The sequence below is a fragment of the Taeniopygia guttata genome, chromosome Z (genome assembly GCF_048771995.1).
Source record: "Taeniopygia guttata chromosome Z, bTaeGut7.mat, whole genome shotgun sequence".
In the NCBI taxonomy this organism is placed as follows: Eukaryota; Metazoa; Chordata; class Aves; order Passeriformes; family Estrildidae; genus Taeniopygia; species Taeniopygia guttata.
Genome location: NC_133063.1, coordinates 72,629,079 through 72,649,161, shown reverse-complemented (window position 1 = coordinate 72,649,161; position 20,083 = coordinate 72,629,079). Strand labels below are relative to the sequence as shown.

The window sequence follows — 20,083 nt, the reverse complement described above, 5'->3', positions numbered from 1 at the left end:
CTCTTCAAATCTCCCTCTCTCTCTAATTTGAAGATAGGGACATTGTGTGGAACTTTGTCAAACAGAGGCTTAAGTAGATGTCACTGGCTGTGCTGGCTGTCTCAGATCATCTCCTTGTCTTCTGTGTGCCTTAACATTGCTTCCATGAAGATCTGCTTCATGATGTTCCCAGGTACAGAGATGGGGCTCAGTAGTCTGTGGTTTCCTGGAAGTTCCTTTCTCCACTTTCAAGAAATGTGAGTGGTGTTTTCTTCCAGTCACTGGGGACTTTACCTGACCTCTGTGACTTAAATAGGATGGAGTGTGCCTTGGCAACTGTATCAGCCAGTTTCCTCAGAAACCTGGACTGCAGATCATCAAACCCCATTGACTTGTGCCTATTCAGTTTCATCAAGTGGTCTCAAACTTGCTTTTTGCTTACGGTGGGAGAGACTTTGCTTCTCCCAACCCCCACCTAGATGTTCAGTAACTTGAGAGATGTGAGAAGCTAGACTGTCATTGAAGACTGAGGTGAAGAACTTTTGGAGTTCCTCACCCTTCTCCATATCCATTGTCACCAGCTGTCCATTCTTGATTGTCAGGGAGGTACACTCTCCTTGGTCTTTCTTTTCTGACCCCTTATATTTATAGAACCCTTTCTGATAACTCTTCGCATCCCTTGCCAAAGCCTCTTCTGTGTCTTAATATTCCTAAACCCATCTCTACACCCATCCAAACCATATCTACGTACTCTTCCCAGATCATCTGTCCCTAGTTCCACTGGTATGCATTTCATTCTTACTCCTCAGTTTGAGGAGCAGATCCTTGTTTAGTCATGTTGGTTTCCAGCTTGCGTAACTTGATTTCTTACACATGGGGATGGAGTATCCTCAAAAAGATACCAGTGCTTGTGAGGTATTCTGTCCCTAAGGACAGTTTCTGAGGGACTCTCATCCACTATTTCTTTTAACAGCTGGAAGTCCATTATTCTAAAGATAAGGGTCAGTTCTGACTCAGCCTTTTTTCTAAGGTCATGTTCCTTGAGATCACTGATTTAACCAGGGCATGGTCACTTACAGCCGAGGCTGCCTCCAGTATCACCTTTCTAACAAGCTTATCTGCACTGTGAGCACCAGGTGCAGTAGCACTCACTGCCTCTCTGGTTGGTTTATCCAATACCAAGACTAGAAAGTTGTACTCAGTGCACTCCAGGAGTCTTCTGGATTGCTTGCAGTCAGCTGTACCACTTTCCCCGCAGACAGCAGGTGGTTAAAATCCCTGATCAGGATGAGAGTATGTGAGCATGATGATTTCTGTATCTGAAGCAGGAAATCAACAGGCTCACAGATATTAGGCAACATGTGGTGGACCCCAGCTACAAGGTGTCCCTCACTGATGCTGTCTTTCATTTTTACCCACAAGCTTCTAAGCTGCCCCTTCTTCCCAGCTTCTTTCTTCTGGGAAGGTTGTAGCCCTTGATTGAAATGTTTCAGTTGTGTGATTCATCCCACCAGGTTTCTATGAGTCTAGCTAGATTATAGACTTTGAATTGCACCATTCTTGTGCAATCAAAGAACTGGTTTCAGTTCCTCTTGCTTGTTACCCATGCTGCCTGTGTTTGGTGTAGAGGCACTTAATCTGGACTATCAACCTCTTCACCTTTTGAGCAGAAGCCTCCTTAGTTCATTTGGGTCAATTAGCAGTTTTCTCCCTGATTCTTCCTAAAGTGTTAGTGTTTCCTGGTTCCTCTCTGACACACAGAAGTACATCCCCTTCCCTCTTCCTCATAAAATCTAATTTAAAACTCTGCTAAATGTACCAGTATTCAAACTTCTGTGTATAAAGTCCCTGGCTCAGGGATTCGAAGTGCCTGAGATTCAATAAGGAATAGCAATCTCATTGCAGGATATAAACAATTCATTTATTTATTATGGTTAGACTTTCCCATGGCCCTGCTTAATCACATCATCAGTCATTAAGTGTTCAATGGCAAGTGAAAATAGAAAAATAGATTAGGTGCCAAGACAACCCAGTATAACTCAGAGAATGACATTTTTAGCCCTGTGATGGTGTTAGTCTGAAGTCAAACTATAGTGAATATCTTTACTGAAAAACAGGAGTGAAAGTAGGACATAACATAACTTTTTTTTTTATACAGTTGCTGTTTACTCAGCAATTTGGAATTTTTTAAGGCTTAAAAATTAGTTTAAGTGTAAGGAATATTTTGATAAATAATTGCTAACTTTCCTTATCTAGATAAATGGCCAAATCCTTTATGGAAGGACTCATCAGAATGCTTCTTCAATAATCAAGTGCGCACCATCTAAAGTTAAAGTAATCTTTATAAGGTGAGTTCTGCTTAAAGGTTTGGCTGAAAAGGTTTAATTTTTATTGTGCTCAAGTTTCACACAGTGTTAATTATTTTTAATTTTGGTAACATAGATGTGCTTTTGAAGACAATCTTACTACTTGTTAAATATGTCTTGCAGTTTTCTGTTTTGATATTTGTATTGTGAGTACCAGAAATTAAGAACCAGACTTAAAATTGTCCTAAGAAATACAGGGTGGTACTATTGCCTTCTTACTACATTATTTAACTGAATATATTGCAGAAACAAGGATGCAGTAAATCAGATGGCTGTTTGCCCTGCAAAGTCAGTAGAAGCTTCTCAGTGTACTTCAGGGACACTTCAACATCAAGAGGTAAAGTAAATACTTTTCTTATTTGACCAAAATACTAACATTGTTCTGGGTAGAGGAGGATCCTGTCTGCTTAGGAAATACAGTAAAAGAAAATGAAACCCATAGAAAAGCAAGTGAGGTTTTAGTAAAGTTGCTGAATTTAGTACAGCTGTGATCAATTTTGTTTTGTTTTATATTCTTCTGTACTATGAAGTAAGTTTAATATTACCATGAACAGAGTTTTAGATGTTTAAGTGAAACTAGAAAATGAGCAGATTCACTTTAAATACTTGCACACTACTTTGTTTTGGTGCAAAGTGTTGGATATAGCTACTTACAGTTGCATTTTATTTTTCTCTTAGATTGACATCAGTGTTGCAAAAGCAAGTGCATTTTCTGACTTAAGTTCATGTAAAAACATTCAGTATGTGGAACTTCCTAAGGTATGTACTGAGTTTACATAAGTCATATTTTTATTCAATAGTCATTCAATTTTGTAATGCTGTCCCTCTTACAGCAAACAGTCTCCTAGTTACTATAAGTCAGAAATGAGATTTCTAGAGACCTACTTTTCCTATTTGGGAATGGACCCCAAAGTTTTCCTCACAGAAAAACTGTTTTTCATTTGCTAATTGCTTTGTGTCTCTGGAAGAAGTATTCTCTTGTTCTATTAGCCCACTTTCTTATAACCATCTACTGATGGTTCCTCAGGTAAAATCAATGCCCTAATTGATCAAAGTAAAAACTGAATCACAGTTTACCTCGTACGTTTCAAAGGAGTGGGTTTGAGTTTAGACGTGTTTCTTATTGATCTTGGTAGTCAGTTTGTTTGGCAGAATCTATTCCAGAAATAGTTTAAAACAAAAATATTTTTGCAATGTGAAACCTCAGACTTGATATGTCAGTGAGCTTCGACAGTCTTTAGTGATTGTATTCTAACATTTTGATGTCACAGTACTTAACCATTTGCATTTTTTTCTGTTTGCCCCAGGATCAAGGAGGCTTTGGAATTGCCATTAGTGAAGACGACACAACTAATGGAGTAGTTATTAAAAGCTTAACAGATCATGGTGCAGCTGCAAAGGTGTGAGAACATTTAAAATCTGATTAGGGAATGAAGAATATTTTTTGGAGTAGCATCCATAGTTCATATTTTTTATTTTTGTTTTTCCAGGATGGACGTATCAAAATTGGAGATGTGATTCTGGCAGTGGATGATGAAATTGTTGTGGGATATCCTGTAGAAAAGGTGCTTCTGAAGTGTCAGGAATGTTGCAGAAAGCACACTGCTTAATGTAGGAGGTGATTGTGTCTTAAACTAGTGAGGTTCTCATGACCATACTTAATTTTCAAAGCTGGCTAAAAAAACCTAAGATCTGCAGGCACTGTTTGGATAAGGAAACTACTGCAAAATAAGCTAAAGTCTAATAAATTGACAGCTCAGCTGTTACTTTGCATGAATCCTCATATCTCTGCTTCGAATGTGATTTTATTTTCCCTGTGGTTCAGACCTCATGACTGAGAGGCACTTAGTAGTGTGATAAAAGACATGAACTTCTGCTCAATAATGACTCTGCATAGGTAGTCCACTTTTAAGGTGATAGAACCAGTAAAACTAATTGCGTAAATTTGCACGAGTGACTTGTATCACTGGTAAATCAAGTCATAAACTATGCTTATCCATGGGAACTGTCTGTAGTAACAGTCTCATTATATTCCACGCATAGTATTTCAAACCTTTGGAGAAAAATATCTCCATTCCTAAATAACAAGATTTATTTCTAGCTTCTAGCTCTGCAGACTCAATTTGGGTTCTGTAGTAAATCAAGGAGGCTGTTTTTTCTAGCACCTACCATGCTACCTAGAAAAGTGATTCTTTAGGCATGAGTAGATTACTTTCTGTTTCTTAAAGGGCAATTAGGAGAGCATCAATCTTACTCTCTGATGTGCTGCTATCTCTGAGGCAGTAAATAAGAGATAGCGAAGTTGCCTGTAAGGAGGTAGGGTAGGTAATCTTTGTAAGAACAGAGACTGAGTAAGTAATTTCTGAAAATATCTCTACTGAAATGTAAAGTCTCAAGAGGATTTGATGTCTTTTCTGTAAGATGGCAATTGATTTTGAAGGGTTTTCAGTATCTCTTTGAACTAGATTTTGCATTACACCCTGGTGTCTGTCTCTCCCTTCCATAACTCAGGTAGTATTTTCAGGCTTTTCTTCCAGAATAACAATTGCACATTTCTTTAGTTCACTAGGTTTTTTGGCATTGACTTCTGCGAGATCAGAATTGGGCTCCACCCAGCATTAAAAGGCAGTACTTCTGTTTTTCTAATAATTGTTATACAATATAGTATTTTGTCTAGAGAAGCCACTGAAAGACTGCCATGTTCTCATCCAGTATAGTTTGGCAAAGTTTCATGGAACAAGGTTTCTTAGAAGAAAACATCAATACTTGTGTTTATTCCTTATGAGAAAACCTGCAGGATTTTGACAAGTAGCTCCAGTTTGCAGAGCTGTTATTCTGCTTTATTTTTGGTTTGCAACTGAACAATCCGGTAACAGTTTTCATAGGCTTTTCTCTTTATCATTCAGTTTATTAGTCTCCTGAAGACATCCAAATCTGTGGTGAGGCTTACAATTAACCCAGCAGAGACAGATAACCTGACTACAGCACCAGCCCCTCCCAGCACTGTTCCAGCAGAGAAGAGGAATATGCAACCACCAGCAGCTGTCCCCACTTCCAGCTCACCAGAACCAGAAGCAGTCAAAAGTAATGTTTTCCTTGTGTGTCTGCACTCATCGGGGTTGTAACATAAAAACAAAGACCCAGCTTGTAAGTTTTCCCTTTTTGTATGCACTGAGCTGTCTCCTGCATTTCTAATATTTCCAGATTACATATTCATATATCTATAAATAAAGCATTGTGCCCCCATACTGAAGATCTACCTCTTGGCTTCCTATTGTAGAGGCAGGAGGATGAAAGGATTTTTTCCTCCATCTCAGACATGCAGCAGGTGCCTCTGTTGTGGTTGTCTAGAACTAAGTGAAAGGCATTCCTTCAGGTGAGGGAGAAAAGTCATAACATTTTTTTGCAGAAAAAGAGGATGGTTGAGACTGTCATGCCATTTATGACTAGCCACATTTGGCTCTTCTCTTTCAGAGTGGAGAGTCAAGATGTTCCTGATGGATGATATTCATTGGCTGAGCAAAATACTTCTAAGTTAATAATAAGTCAAGTGATGCACACATCATATAGGTGTATAAATTAAGTTCTATCCTAAATAGAATATGTTGTGTACAATATCTGCTTTGGCTGTCCAGACTATAATCAGACTAAAAACTACAGGGGGCATGGCAAATAAAACTACAGCATAATACTTCTCAAGGAGGAGGGAGAATTGGTAGCATCAGTGTCTGTGGATCAGCTGTTCAGTTACTGCTATATAGCTGTCAGTGAACTCTGAGAAATGCTGTTTTAAAATCACTTTCCTTATACTGAACTCTGTTACTGTAACTAGGATGTTTTATTGTTGTTTTAGATGCAAGCAGGTCTTCAACTCCAGCCATGTTAACCTCTGACCCAGCTACTTGTCCCATCATTCCTGGATGTGAAACAACTATTGATATCTCCAAAGGGCGGACTGGTCTTGGTCTGAGCATTGTTGGAGGAGCAGACACTTTGCTGGTTAGCTGGAAAAATATATGTGTTTCTCATGTGAAATAACAGTAATGAAAATAAAGTCCGATGGAAGAGGGTTTTTGTCATTTGTTTCTAAAGCATTTATAAAAAGACACAAAAGAAACAAAAATAAGAAAAAATATCTTTCTAAAATTAAAAGTATAAATGAGCTTAGTAAATATTTTGGTAATTTTTTCATTATGCATCTGACTTGCATTCCATCTGACTTTTCACGGATGAATTATAGTAGCAATTTTCAGTTACTTGTGATTCAAAATGGTAGTTGTTCTTTCAACATGCAATTTTGATGTTGTTTTTGTTGACAGGGAGCAATCATTATCCATGAGGTATATGAAGAAGGAGCAGCATCTAAAGATGGACGACTGTGGGCTGGTGATCAGATACTAGAGGCATGGTGATTTCTTTGGTTGTTTTTGTTTTCATTGTTGGCTAAGCCTTTTGTATTTGTCTGCTGGAAGGTGCACAATTTACCATTGTACACTTTCATTGCAGGTGAATGGAATTGACCTCAGGAATGCCACACATGATGAAGCCATTAATGTCCTCCGTCAGACACCCCAAAAAGTTCGTCTGACTGTGTACAGAGATGAAGCCCAGTACAAGGAGGAAGACATGTATGATGTGCTGAATATAGAGCTCCAGAAGAAGCCTGGTAAAGGCCTTGGGCTGAGTATTGTTGGGAAACGGTATGTAATGTACCTGGAGATTTACTGTTTGGAACTTGCTTATGTTTATTTCTGATCTGGTGCTCAGATCTTGTGGGTTTGAAGGCCATACGTGTTATTTTTGTATTTAAGCTAACCAGTCTTCCCTCAAGGAACTAAGCCAGTGTTATTCAACAGAAAAATGAGACAATGTTTATTTGTGTTCCCAATAGCAAGCCATAAACATGACCGTCAAACAATACTTTAATGTAAAATTTGTGTGTGTATTTACAGAAATGACACAGGTGTGTTTGTGTCAGACATTGTCAAAGGAGGAATAGCAGATACAGATGGGAGATTGATGCAAGGAGACCAGATATTGACAGTGAATGGAGAAGATGTCCGAAATGCTAACCAGGAGGCTGTTGCAGCTTTGCTAAAGGTATTGGGAAAAGAGAAGATGGATAAGAGTGAAAAATTGAGATCAGGTTTTTTGAAAGCTTTAACTTTATTCAAACTGAGAGCAGCCTGTTACTGAGATGTCACTGAGATGACTTGGGATTCCAAATTTATGCTTCCTGAAATCTAGAGAGATTTTGATACTTTGCCTGATAAAACTGGGAGTAGTGGTGGTGCAGAAAGCTGTATATTTATGAACACTGGGCTTCATAGAAGACCTTTATAGAATGTCATCACCTAGAACAACCGAAAACTTAACACTATTTTGTCAAACACTCTGGTAGCTGGTTGACTGTTTCACATTTTCAGAAAGACACACAGAACTGACTTCAAATGGAGAATTCAGCAAAGTAGTAGTGCTAAAAATGACTACTTTCATAGTTTGTTTACAAGGTCCTGTAGTGGATATGGCAGAGGATATGTAGAGATATGTAGAGGATATGGTTGCAAACTAAAAGAGTAAGTTTAATTAGTTGTTAGTCAGAAATTCTTTAATGAGAGGATGGTGAGGCACTGGAATAGGATGCCCAGAGAAGTTGTGGATGCGCCATCCCTGGAAGTGTACAAGGCCAGGTTGGATGGGTCTCTAAGTAACCTAGTCTACTAGGAGACATTAATCTTTTTTTTAATTGTGAATGTCTTGTGCTGCTTTACATCCATTAAATAATACAATGGGTTTTTCAGTGACCAAGAATTTGGTATAAGAAACTGCTTTCACAGAGTTTGCTGAAGTAACTACCTGCAACTCTTGGAGCCAACCTATTCTTGATAATTTTTTTTTTCTGATATCCTTGCCCTATTTGCAAATCAGAATGAAGTTAGATATACAATATTTCCTGTAGTCTGCCAGGAAACCCAGCTGGTTAACCACCTTGTCTCTTTTTTCAGTCCAGAGTTTTGAGACATGCTGCTTGGCAAGGATTCCACTGAGTCAGCATTTTCAATGGAAAACTGTTTCACTGGAAAAAAATTAACAGATGATAATTATAGCCTTCTCTTAGATACATACATAGGCACATGGGCAGGCTTCTTAACACTCACATTCAAAGGTATATATTTCCAGATCTTGAACAGGTCCTTGAGGTTTTGGATTTATTGGCAAGCAGGGATCCTGGGGGAGAGCAGTGGTCAGAAAGGGAGATAGGAGGGCTACTGTATTTTCATCTTGTGCCCATTAGTGAGAATGCCAGAACAGGATCTATGTCGTGACACTGAACTTGTTAGTATACTCCTCTTTGGTTATAAGACTTTTCCCTTTTTACATGATAGTTTTTTAATTTTATTGAAGAACACAGCATTTCTTCTTTGTATGCTGTACCTCTCTGAATAAAAATGCCTTTTTATGTGGGAAATTTCTTTCATTTTGAGAAGCATTTTGGAGTATCTAATTGATTCCACTTATCATTCATATATTCAAGTACTTCATCATTGCTCAGTAGCACTTGTAGTGAATTGTCATAGCCCTAAGAAATGGGCTTTTAAATTACCTTAGACATACTATTGTTAATAATTGTTTTGTTCACGTAGTATAAGTGGAATAAAACATGGTCACTCACATATAGGCAGTCACTGTTTTCTTTTCAGGTATCCATTCACTTTTCATTCAGAATGGAGAGTAGGATCTAGAGTGAATTGTCTTGAGCTGCCTAAAATGTATTTTGCTAGAAAATTATTTTATAATCTTTGGAAAATTCCTGTGTATTTTAAGTAGAATGAGACAAATACAATGTGTCATCAGTCTGAGAATTCTGTCTGTTCTTGCAGTGTTTCTTTTGAAGTATCCCCTAAAGTATAGGAAAAGACTATCAGCTTTTTCCCTCACTAAACTTACTGGATCTATCAAATGGAAGAATTTAGGAACAGAGAGAAAGGTGTAGTAAAACTAAATGGGAATTGATTTATTCATGAGTCCCATTGGAAAGTATTACCTCCTACTTTCACACATAATTTTAAAATCTCATTTGTGGGTTTGTGCATTTGTGAGGATGTGGAAATTTTAGGTACATATTTCCTCATTTTCCACTTTGAATAACAGTTGTCCATATAGTTTAATATGACTAAATTCATACAAGCAAAGAATAATTTTTTTTGCTCTGGTTTTGCCTGAGTTTTGATCAAGTCTTTTCCAGGACATTGAGAAGTCAACATTATTTATAAAATAAAAAAATATTTAATAAATCACTTTTATTAATAAATAATAAATATTTATAAATAAAAGTAATTAATCTTTTTTAGTGTCATTCCTAAGAGAATAGCAACAGAGTATGAGGTATTGAAACTTTGTTTGAATGGATATGTCTGGTTGGTTTTGATATATTGGCCTATTACTATGGATTTTTCTGACAAATGGATTAATCTTTTTTAGGATAATAAAGTTAAAACATGACAAGTAAAGTCAACCCCATTTATTATTAAATTATTTGAATGCATAAGTTTCCACTGACAACTTCCCAGTGAAAGGAAAAAAATCAAAATAAAAAAATCCTGAAATTTCTGTATTAACACATTGCAGATTGATGCCTTCTCTTGACACTACTTGTATTACGTTGAAAGTATAATTATCTTAGCCTTGTGGTAATAACTTTTCCTTTATTTCAAATAATGTCTTGATTTTGAAATACTTAATTGCAGGGTGAATTTTCTCCTGAGTCATGCATTTTATGTAGACATGTGAATACCCAACAGAGTAGTTACAATCTTAAAGGCTAGTGAAAAAACTTTCCAATGTGCAGTCAGTCCATATCCATATTGCTGGAAGTCTGATGCAGAAAGTTCACTTAAACTATAGAAGTTTAGGAAATTTTCTGCCCAAAATTTCTTAGTTATGTTGGTGTCTATCCAGACTAACAGAAAATTTCAAAAGTTTGAGAGAGATGAGTAACTTCTAGTTTAATTGCCATATTCTCAGTCATATCAAGAGAAATAATGATTAAGACTTCGAGGTGTTACACTGGTTTTAGTTTATATTGTAAAAATTGTATGTTGACATTGCAGTTCAGAAGCTATTCCTTATTAAGTGTAATGTAATGGAATTATTCCTCTTGTATGATTTTCATGTCTGCATTGTAATACTGATTAATCCAGTATTAAAAAAGTATCCTGCTTAATATTGAGTACTATGGTGTACTTCTTGTGTGTAACTGGTCCTGCCAGGAACTCTATCTGCAAAGTGCTCATTTCAGGATTGCTAGTCCATGGGGTTTTTTCCATCTGTCCATGTGTTTTTTCTTCTTCCACTCTCTGGAAAGTCACCTAAATATTGTAGGCTTTAGTCTTGTAGACAGAAGAGATATGTTACCAGTAACTGTTTCTTTAGTGTTCCTTAGGTACAGTAAGACTAGAGGTTGGAAGAATAAAAGCTGGGCCATTTCACTCTGAAAGGAGAACATCTCAGAGCAGTCAGGTATGTAACTACAAAACTGGTTAGTTAGGAGAAATAATGTTAAATAATGAAAACAAATAGAAAGATCAGTTTTATTATGACAATTACTTTTCACATGCCTGATCCAAGATGAAAAAGTTTTTCAGCTCTTCAGTAGCCATTTTGTTTGTTCAGTTTAGCAAATTGTTACAGACAGGATCTAGCCAAAAGTATAATCCAGAAATAACTGTTCTCCAGGCTCCAGCTTGGAAGCATAGAGAGCTCCAATTCTCATCAATACCAGAAGAAGTTAGAGTCAACTTTATATGTCATAGTTACTGTCAGAATAGTTGGCATGCAGTGGATTATTGCTTCAGTAAGCTTAGAGAATTTTTCCATTCCTTGCATGTCCTTACTGTAATCTCGATTGCCACAACCAGGAAACCTGTGCTCTTTCCATCAGACTTCTCTTATTTATTTTATTGTTGGTCTGATGGTGAATTGTTAGAACCTCACATCAATTTCTGTATTTGAAAGCATGTTCCATGACATAGCAGCTTGCACTGTGATTCTATCCAGTAGGAGCTACTGGAAAGCTCACAAATTACCTTAACTTCCTTTGGTTGTGAACTGGGGATGAAAATTATCAAGTATTAAATATAAATAATTTTAAGACATAATTAAAATCCAAGTGAGCAGTTTAAGACTAGATAAAACTGACATTTTAGGCTCTCTTCAGAATTAGTATGGCTAAACAGCATGGAAGCTTGCTGGTCTTATTCTAAGATGCAGTTCACAGTGCTGAATGTTTTGAAGAGTGTGTCACAGTCAGTGGACTATTCTCACTCGGAACCATGTTGTTCCTGTACTTGCCCTTCAAGTATAGTGAAAAATCTTCCTGAAATTGTGCAGGTCAAGTTGAGTGGAGAGCCTAATCTTTGTTGCACCTGATGCAGTAGCTGAACATTTGAGAGCCCACATGAGGATGTACTTGTATCTGTCTTTTGTATTCTGTCCTTACTGTGGCACTTGTAGCTAACTTGCAATAGAAGATCTCTATAAGGTGATAGAAGGTGCAAATACCAGGACCTTGTTGGCCCTCAGAAGAAGCACTTCAAAGCTTTGCATGGGTTTGTAGAAATACAGTGTCTGTTGGTCTAATGATGCTTCAAAAAAGAGCTATCTACAGTGACCAAAAAACTTGTGGAGTTCTCCGACTCAGTTTTAACTGGGCACAGAAAAAATAAAATACTGCAGAAAATAAAATTAATACAGTGAGTTACAGTTTTACTTTTAGTAGCTGAGACAGTGAAGCTCCTCTCTAATCCCACTCTAACACTGTGTGCAGGTCAGTGAAGGAAGTGGCAGTCTCTCATCGTTCAGTTTCCCAGTTTCTGGGTCCGGTGCACCCGAGGTCTTTGAAAGTGGCCTAAAGAGGCATACCAGTAAGTTGGAGAGTTTTTTGGTGCTTTCAGTATTTTCTACATGTGAACTGGTCGCTGAGATCTTTCTGTTAAAATGTTATAACTATGTGATGTAGGCCTCAAAGTGATTCCTTATTCAGTAAAACACTGTAGAAGCGATTACTGCTCAATACATCATATATATCTTATAGTAGCTTTTTATAAAATAAACTAACAACTTCTTATGTAAGCAGTTTAGATATTGACAATCTAAGTTTAGCCATAATTTTTTATTTAATCTAAATTCAGTATATGACAAGCTGTCTTATTCATAGAAATCCAGATACATGTGGAATAGCTGTCTCATGCTTAAATTTAGAACAAAGTTATTTCTGATCAAAGTATTGCTAGAAAAGAATGTTTGGGGTTTTTTTTCTATTCCATTTGAGCTTAGCAGTTTTATTCTAGAAGTTATTTAAATAGAGAAAATGGTTGATTCTTTCACCTATTCTAGAAGTATTTCCATCCAATTATTGTAATGATGGCCACTATCAAAATCAGAGTAAAATAACAAACAAGCAGAAAATTAGTATCAGCACGGTGATTTGAATGACTTTATTTAAAAAGTTTTCTAGGATTGCTAGTTTAACTATTTTTTTTTAATTTATTTTAATTCATTTGACAGCAACTTCTGAAATACAGGGACTAAGAACAGTTGAAATAAAAAAGGTAAGTTGTAACATGCAGTGGCATTTATCAGGAATAGGTTTTGTAGATGATTTCAATAGGTGTCTTTACAGAATGAAAGAAGTCTAGGCCTATTCATTGTTTTAGGAAAGGAACAGGAAATTATTTCATCTGTCTTTTCAGTTCAGGACTGTATGATCTCCACTGCCTATATTTTTATGTAAAGTAATGTGACTTATGTTATCATGCTTTATGAGTTAAAAGGAAAAGAAGGAAGAGATACTGGGACCTAGTTTTATTGTTACCAGATAGAGTTAAATGCAGACTCTGTTGTGGTAAAGTCAGGGGAATTGTACCAAAGTAGGAAGGCTGTTTTTTGGTATTTGATATTTTTCTTCACACATATTTTTAATGAGTGGGTTCTTGCATGACAGCTGCCAGGTTTTCAAGTGTCAACTTTAGTCACCTTCATTATGCGTGTGAGCTTAGTTACCAACTGCATCTTATTTTCCAAAATATTTATATTTATTTGTTTTTACTTGGCATCTAGTTCACTTGATTACACGGATTGTATTCAGCTATTCTTTTTACAGTAGAATCTGCAAATAGCAGTTTGCAATGGCAGTTTTTACAGTGATGTGGGTGTGGTACAGTGGTAAGCAGCTGGTTTTGCTCTTCAACATTTGGGCACAAGGGGGAGCATAAAGATTAATTCTGGTCTTCAGAAGATTCATAACAGGATATAGAATATAGACAGTACTGAGGGCAGCAGTCCCATGTCATTGGTTTTCCTTGCTCAGAACTCTATGCTGACATTAAGAGTCAGATGCTGAATTCTGTAATTATTTAGTTTGGTTAAGATAAAACACACAACGAAATTAGCAAATTTTCACCTGCCACTGAGAAGAAGAAACATCCATTCTGGTGTCTCTGCTTTCTTGAGGTGATGCAAAGCATATAAACTTAAAAACTGGCTTGACACAAGAATTCTAATCATCATAATGTAGGGGGTTTAGCCATCTTTTGAGGTAAGCCTACAGTTCTCTGTGTTTTACTTTCCAGAAAAATCTAATCTTTTTTTCTTTACTATAACAGAACCCTACAGATTCACTAGGAGTGAGCATTGCTGGAGGTGTAGGAAGTCCTCTTGGAGATGTTCCTATATTTATTGCCATGATGCACCCAAATGGAGTTGCAGCCCAGACTCAGAAATTAAGAGTAAGTTAATTGTTAAGAAGGCTGTAAAGATTGCATGGGTAATATGATTGCTCTAGACAGTCAGTAAACCAGCAGTTCACTGATACAGTCATAAGTGCTTCTGGCTCTGGAAAGGATTCTTGCTGATTGGATTGATGAAAAAGGAACTCAGATAGTAGGGCAAAGTATAACTGGTGACACGTGATAACTTAAGAAAGGAGGTCCTGAAGCAGTCTTGGATCTTAGAATTAGCCAGCTTGTGAAAATTAAAAGCATAGAAGGTGGTTCAGAAGGATGTGTTCTGTAAACAAGTACCACTGGTGAGTGTAGTGGTCATTCCTGCAAAGGTATGCAGTCTGTTTTCTCTCATGTTTCCTATACTTAGGATAGAGAGAGTACATTTTATGCTCTGAGTTAGAGTGGGAGATTTTATCTGAAGCTGTACTTTAATGTGTGCTGTATCAAATCTGCATCAAAGGTGGTTGAATTTGACTCAGGTTTCTTGGAAAATGTTATTTAAAGGTGAAACCAAACAGAATCTCTTACGATAATTTGCTACATCAGTCTGCCTGTTTTCAGGTGACATGCAAAATTTATCTCTGTTTTTTAACGTATATTTCTAGAGTTTTAGGATCAGTTCTGTAAAGCATCAGTACTTTTTACACAGATTTCACTAAACTGGTATAGTTTGCTAATACTGATGTTGAATTACCTGCGTTTTTCATAGTTCTTCTATTGTTGAAAGTGGCAAATAAATCAATGTAGCTAAGTTAGATTTTCTACATTTTCTTCTGTAGGTTGGGGACAGGATTGTTAGCATCTGTGGAACATCTACCGAGGGCATGACTCATTCCCAAGCTGTTAATATCTTAAAAAATGCTTCAGGCACTATTGAGTTGCAGGTAAAAAAAATCCTCAGTGACATTTCAAACATTTTATGAATACTGTTTAGCCAGCTGCTACATTGAACTATTTTAGTGTCAGCATTCTTCTATCACTGATTCCCAACCTCTCTTCCTAGGTTGTAGCTGGAGGAGAAGTGAGTGTCATAACTGGTCAGCAGCAGGATCCGCCTATCCCCAGTCTTTCATTTGCAGGACTAACTTCAACTGGCATTTTTCAGGATGATTTAGGGTCAGTAACTATAGAATGTAAAGCCTCTGTAGCCTGCTACTTTAGATGATAATCAGCCTATAAACCTTTACAAATTCTAACAAATTATGGATGACAGTTTTGGCTTAATCATGATTAACATATTTACTATACATGAGACTTGTGGGCCATAGGTCCTTTCCTGTGTTTTTCATTATGCAATTTGCTGTGCTGCAATTTTTTTTTACTTTCTGTAGACTTGTTGTGTGAACTAATTTCTTCTACAGCCTCAATTGTTTTACTAAGACTGGGTAGCTAGGATTAATTGATACACCCAGAAATTCTCTTTCCACTGTTGTGTCTATATTTCTGTAGTGTGCTCTCTAGTGCTGGGCTATCAGGAGTATCAGATGTTTCTGGTATACAAAGTATACTGCTTCTGGTATTCTGCAAGGTGCATTATGTAAAAAAGTTTTGTGTCAAACTCTGTTATAAATCTGAAGCATTTTTGCTTTTAGGAAAGGGGAAAGAGAAGAAATATTCTTTAGCCACACATACCTACTTTGAAAAGTAGAATTCCAAAATTTCTTACTATCAAAGTATATGTGGGGATATACACCTATAAATGATCTGTATAATAAACACATAAATACAAATACACAGTCATTTATTAGGAGAGAAGCAATTAAACCTTAATAGCATGAACTATTTGAGCTAATTTTAGACATTACAGGATTTTTCAAGTAGATGTTAGGGAATCTGGAAATACTGGCAATGCCTCTCTAGTTCACTAGTAAGCACTATTGGTGGCACATGGCAGTCATAAATATGCCCTGAGCTATGTATTTTAAATAGCTACTTTTGTATAATAATATAATAATAATTGGGTAGTTTACAGAGTTATACATTAATTGAAATAGCCAGTTGTTTATAACAAAAGTATTTGTATTTATAATGGAAAGAGAAATGTATCGGTTAGCTTAAGAAAAGTAGTTTTTTTTGTTAGATATTCTATGTGTTAATTCTGAAGTTCAGACAAAATATTCTTTTCTGTTTACTTAGACCTCCTCAGTACAAGACCATCACTCTGGACAGAGGACCAGACGGCCTTGGCTTTAGTATTGTAGGTGGCTATGGCAGTCCGCATGGAGACTTGCCCATTTATGTGAAGACAGTGTTTGCAAAGGTAGGTGGAAATCTGTTTAATCAATCCATTTATTAGTTCACTGCAGTTATTGTTCTAAATCTTAGCCTGGGTTTGCAGTCAAAAGAATGTTACAGTTACTCACAGCTTTTCTTTTTTAGTGCAAAGGCTGATCAAAATATGCTTGCAGATTTGAAGGCTGTGATCTTCAAAAGATTAAGAATTTCCATATACATGACTCAGCCTATTGACAGTCTTGTCCACCTCTCAAGTCTGAAATTGTGTAATTAGGAAAAAAGCTCCCTCGCCTTGTATTTTGAGTGTGTTTACTATGGGTAGTAGAGGGAAATGTTTTATTGAACTCAGACAAGTTCAGACGCTGACCTAGATTTGATAATTTGGATGGCTCTAGGAAACAACAGAGAGTCAGAGAAAACTCGAATCATTAATGCTAAATTTTCAAGATACATCAAAGTATAAAGCTGCCTTTTACACCACTTGGTGAAAAGTTCTGCAGGTCTTGAAAATGTTATTTTTATACTACTAGGGTTTAAACCTTACACTAGCTGGAGAAACAGGGTTGAGGGAACCAAACAATCATGTAGTTCCAATTTCTAGATGTGGAACTTGACTGGGCAGCGCATGCAAAATTGGCAGTCTTCTCAACAACTGGCTTTATCTGTATCCCTGAAAACCAAAAATGTTGCATGAGGTTTTCTTTTCAGGACTGTATGTCAGGAAGAAAAAGAAATGCATGAGTCTGCAGTTACTTGTTTTATTGTTCCAGGGTGCAGCAGCAGAAGATGGACGCCTCAAGAGGGGGGATCAAATAATTGCTGTGAATGGGCAGAGTTTAGAAGGGGTGACCCATGAGGAAGCAGTTGCTATTCTGAAAAGGACAAAAGGAACAGTCACTTTGACTGTGTTGTCATGAACTTGCTGCCTGACAAGCTAGGGTCAGTAAGACAATATTGTTTACTTTCCACATAGTAAAGAGAATGGAAATGTTTGTGTAGTCTTCTTGCTCTTTCAGCTTCACAGGACTGTGTTACAACTGTGTTACTGAAGAAAAGTAACAGTTAACCATATTTTTGTTTACTTTAGAAGTTCTTCTCTTCCTGTAAAACCACTGGGATGAAGTTATGTTGATAGTGGAAACACATGGATATTTTTCGTATTAGTAAGTCACCATGAAAAAAAATGTTGTCATTATTAACCACACAAGAAAACTGAAAATGTTTTGGGAAGAGACTTTGCCTATTTGAATAATGTTGGAAAAATGATAAATTCACCAAGTCAGCACGGAGGTTGCAGGGGTAGCAATAGTCAGAAAACAGGAATAAGGTTATTTAAGAAAGAAAATATTACTAAAACATGGATTTTGAAGATAAGGGGAAATGTATGTAATCTGGAGGCAGATGGGTAGTAGACTAGATGGTTCTTTGGAACTAGATGATTTTTAAGGTTCCTTTCAACCCAAACTGTTCAATGGCTGTATTATTTCACAGTGCTCAATAGAAACTAGTTTGGCAACTTGGGGGGATTTTTTTGCTTGTCTTTTTGTGTGTTTAAATTTTTCTTAAGAGATGGTGTATCTGAAAAAAAGAATAGTTTCACTTGGCTTAGGTTTGAGGGTTTCATTATGTTGGCAGCAGTGGGGGTGTGTTGGTGGTGGTGATAGTGGTTTTGGTTTTTGTTTGTTTGTTTTGTATGTGGGTTTTGTGGGACTTGTGCTCAGGGCTGAAAAATCCATTACTAGTGGAAACTATTCCTGGTGATTGAGAATGCCCAGCAACTGCAGATTTAGAGGAACTAGACTTTTAAAATAGGAATATTTTATAGTTTTTATGGGTAACAACAGCTTTTCTAATAATGAAGTATCTGTAAGCAAAGGTTGTCCTCCTTGAACATGCACCACCACATACAGGGTCAGTACAGATATTTCTGCAAGCTGCTTGCATCAGAGCTGTGAACAAACTTCTCAGAGCAGCTCTCCTTAGCTGCCAGCAGCTGTCTGGATATTACCAGTGTGGAAGGAGTTGACATTAATGGTGTTGCTGCTATTACCACTAGCAGCTAAGATAGAATCCGCTTTGAACTGAGGAGGCATACAACCAGGAGTCATGGATTGAGGATGGGTAAAGACCTGAAAATGCCTCAGTTGAGGTGAATAGTGAAACAGTAGTGAGGGTTTGCATCAGTAACAAGCAGAAGAGGAGCTTTGACAGCTACAACTATTATTTTGGGGATATTAATTTTAGAAGCACAGATAAAAGCATCTAGTAGTACAATGCAACTGCTTGCATTTCTTTGATCAGCAGCATGGTCAATAAATGCATCACTTTATCATTACTTAAACTTTATCTAAAAACTGCACTCAGTGAAATACTTAGCTGATTGTAGCCTGCCTGCCTTTGCCTGCCATGCTCTTAGGAATCTGGCAAATAAAGCATGCTTTTCCCATGATCTATTTTCCTTCAGAAAAAAATCAGCTGAGTCTTTTGAGAGAGGAAGATATCAGTCAAACTAGTATGCTATTTAGCAGCAGGATGCTTTGTGTTAATTAGCAAAAATGGAATTTTAGCAAGAAGGCCATTATCTCAGCTATCACTTATGAGAAATATGAAGTGAAAATGCAGGTCAGGCCATTATTAGGGGATAATGCAAAACACTAGCATTCATTTTAGTGCTTCACAGAAGCAGTATTAGGAGTGTCTGTCAAATAGTATTAACAAATTGATAGCTGTGTGTAAGTGAATTAACAAAAAAAACCCCACACTTTGTCTTTTTAGCTATTCTAGAAGTTATGTTGTGGTAGGCTAAGATGCAGTAAACTAGATGGAACCATTGCAGGATGCTGCTGTTATTGAACTGCTTTTGTACTTATTCTTTGCATAAAGTGAGAAATGCTTACATTAGAGTATGTAAAGTCACTTTAAATAGTATCTATATTTGTAACAGAAGTAGTGTACAGCTATTTTGTTACTGCTCTTGTGTCACAATGGGGGATTTAAATTAATAAACTTCAAACTGTCATGATGAAGTGAAGTTCTGGGTGTGTTACTAGTTGCTTTATAATATCATGCTTGCATTATTCATTCTGTTGCAAAAGATTAATTCAAAACAATTTAATAATGTAAACCTTAAAGCATGTGCTAAAAATTGATTTTTTTAAAAAAAGATGTTATCTTAACTAGCAAACTCTCAAATTCATGAAACTGTGAAGCTGCCTTGTGTGGCAAGCACATTTCTCTCTCTCTCAGGATTTTTCATTGAGGTGCACAGAGAGAAATGTGCTTGCCACAGTCTCGCTTTTTTGTAACAGAGCGTTAATCATTGTTAAAAAAACATTCCTTCAGGCATGGGATGTGCCATGAGGGACAAAAATAGTGGGCCATGGAGCTTGGGTCTCAGAGAACAGGCTTTCCCCCAAGCCCCATGCCAGGAACCTGTTGCATGACCACTGTTTAGTGGCTGCCATGCACTGGACCATGTAGTAATAGACTTTTCAGACATAGAATGTTTGGTTTCCTTTATCATTTTGTATTCAACACAACTTTCCAGGCACAGGAGTTAGTCCTGTAAGGTGCTAGGTACTGTGGCCCAGTTATACCAAGTTTTATGGTATTAGTTACATTTTTTCCATGTTACCGTGTTACAGATTTGGAAGGGTCTGGCCTCTTAAAGGCTCCATCCCATTGTCTGGTCAGATATCCAGTCCTTTTTTTTAACTCTCA

General features: G+C 36.9%; 1 protein-coding gene across 13 annotated transcripts in view; it reads left to right on the top strand.

Annotated features, from left to right (window-relative positions):
- The window catches only part of MPDZ (multiple PDZ domain crumbs cell polarity complex component), a 94,204-nt gene extending 74,810 nt beyond the window's left edge, over positions 1-19,394 (top strand). For 11 of the 13 annotated variants that reach the window (XM_072922898.1, XM_012577745.4, XM_030257304.3 and 8 more), the window contains 18 exons: positions 2,236-2,327; positions 2,592-2,682; positions 3,024-3,104; positions 3,653-3,745; positions 3,836-3,910; positions 5,252-5,429; positions 6,199-6,344; positions 6,665-6,748; positions 6,852-7,045; positions 7,298-7,445; positions 10,779-10,865; positions 12,172-12,268; positions 12,912-12,955; positions 14,009-14,131; positions 14,908-15,012; positions 15,132-15,244; positions 16,265-16,388; positions 17,134-19,394. In XM_072922898.1, coding sequence (XP_072778999.1) covers positions 2,236-2,327; positions 2,592-2,682; positions 3,024-3,104; positions 3,653-3,745; positions 3,836-3,910; positions 5,252-5,429; positions 6,199-6,344; positions 6,665-6,748; positions 6,852-7,045; positions 7,298-7,445; positions 10,779-10,865; positions 12,172-12,268; positions 12,912-12,955; positions 14,009-14,131; positions 14,908-15,012; positions 15,132-15,244; positions 16,265-16,388; positions 17,134-17,280 — 2,022 coding nt within the window. In that variant the 3' untranslated portion in view covers positions 17,281-19,394. Of the gene's footprint in view, positions 1-2,235; positions 2,328-2,591; positions 2,683-3,023; positions 3,105-3,652; positions 3,746-3,835; positions 3,911-5,251; positions 5,430-6,198; positions 6,345-6,664; positions 6,754-6,851; positions 7,046-7,297; positions 7,446-10,778; positions 10,866-12,171; positions 12,269-12,911; positions 12,956-14,008; positions 14,132-14,907; positions 15,013-15,131; positions 15,245-16,264; positions 16,389-17,133 lie in introns of those variants that run through there. The other 2 variants (XM_072922901.1, XM_072922899.1) reach the window with 2 other exon arrangements.
- Positions 19,395-20,083: the final 689 nt, after the last annotated feature.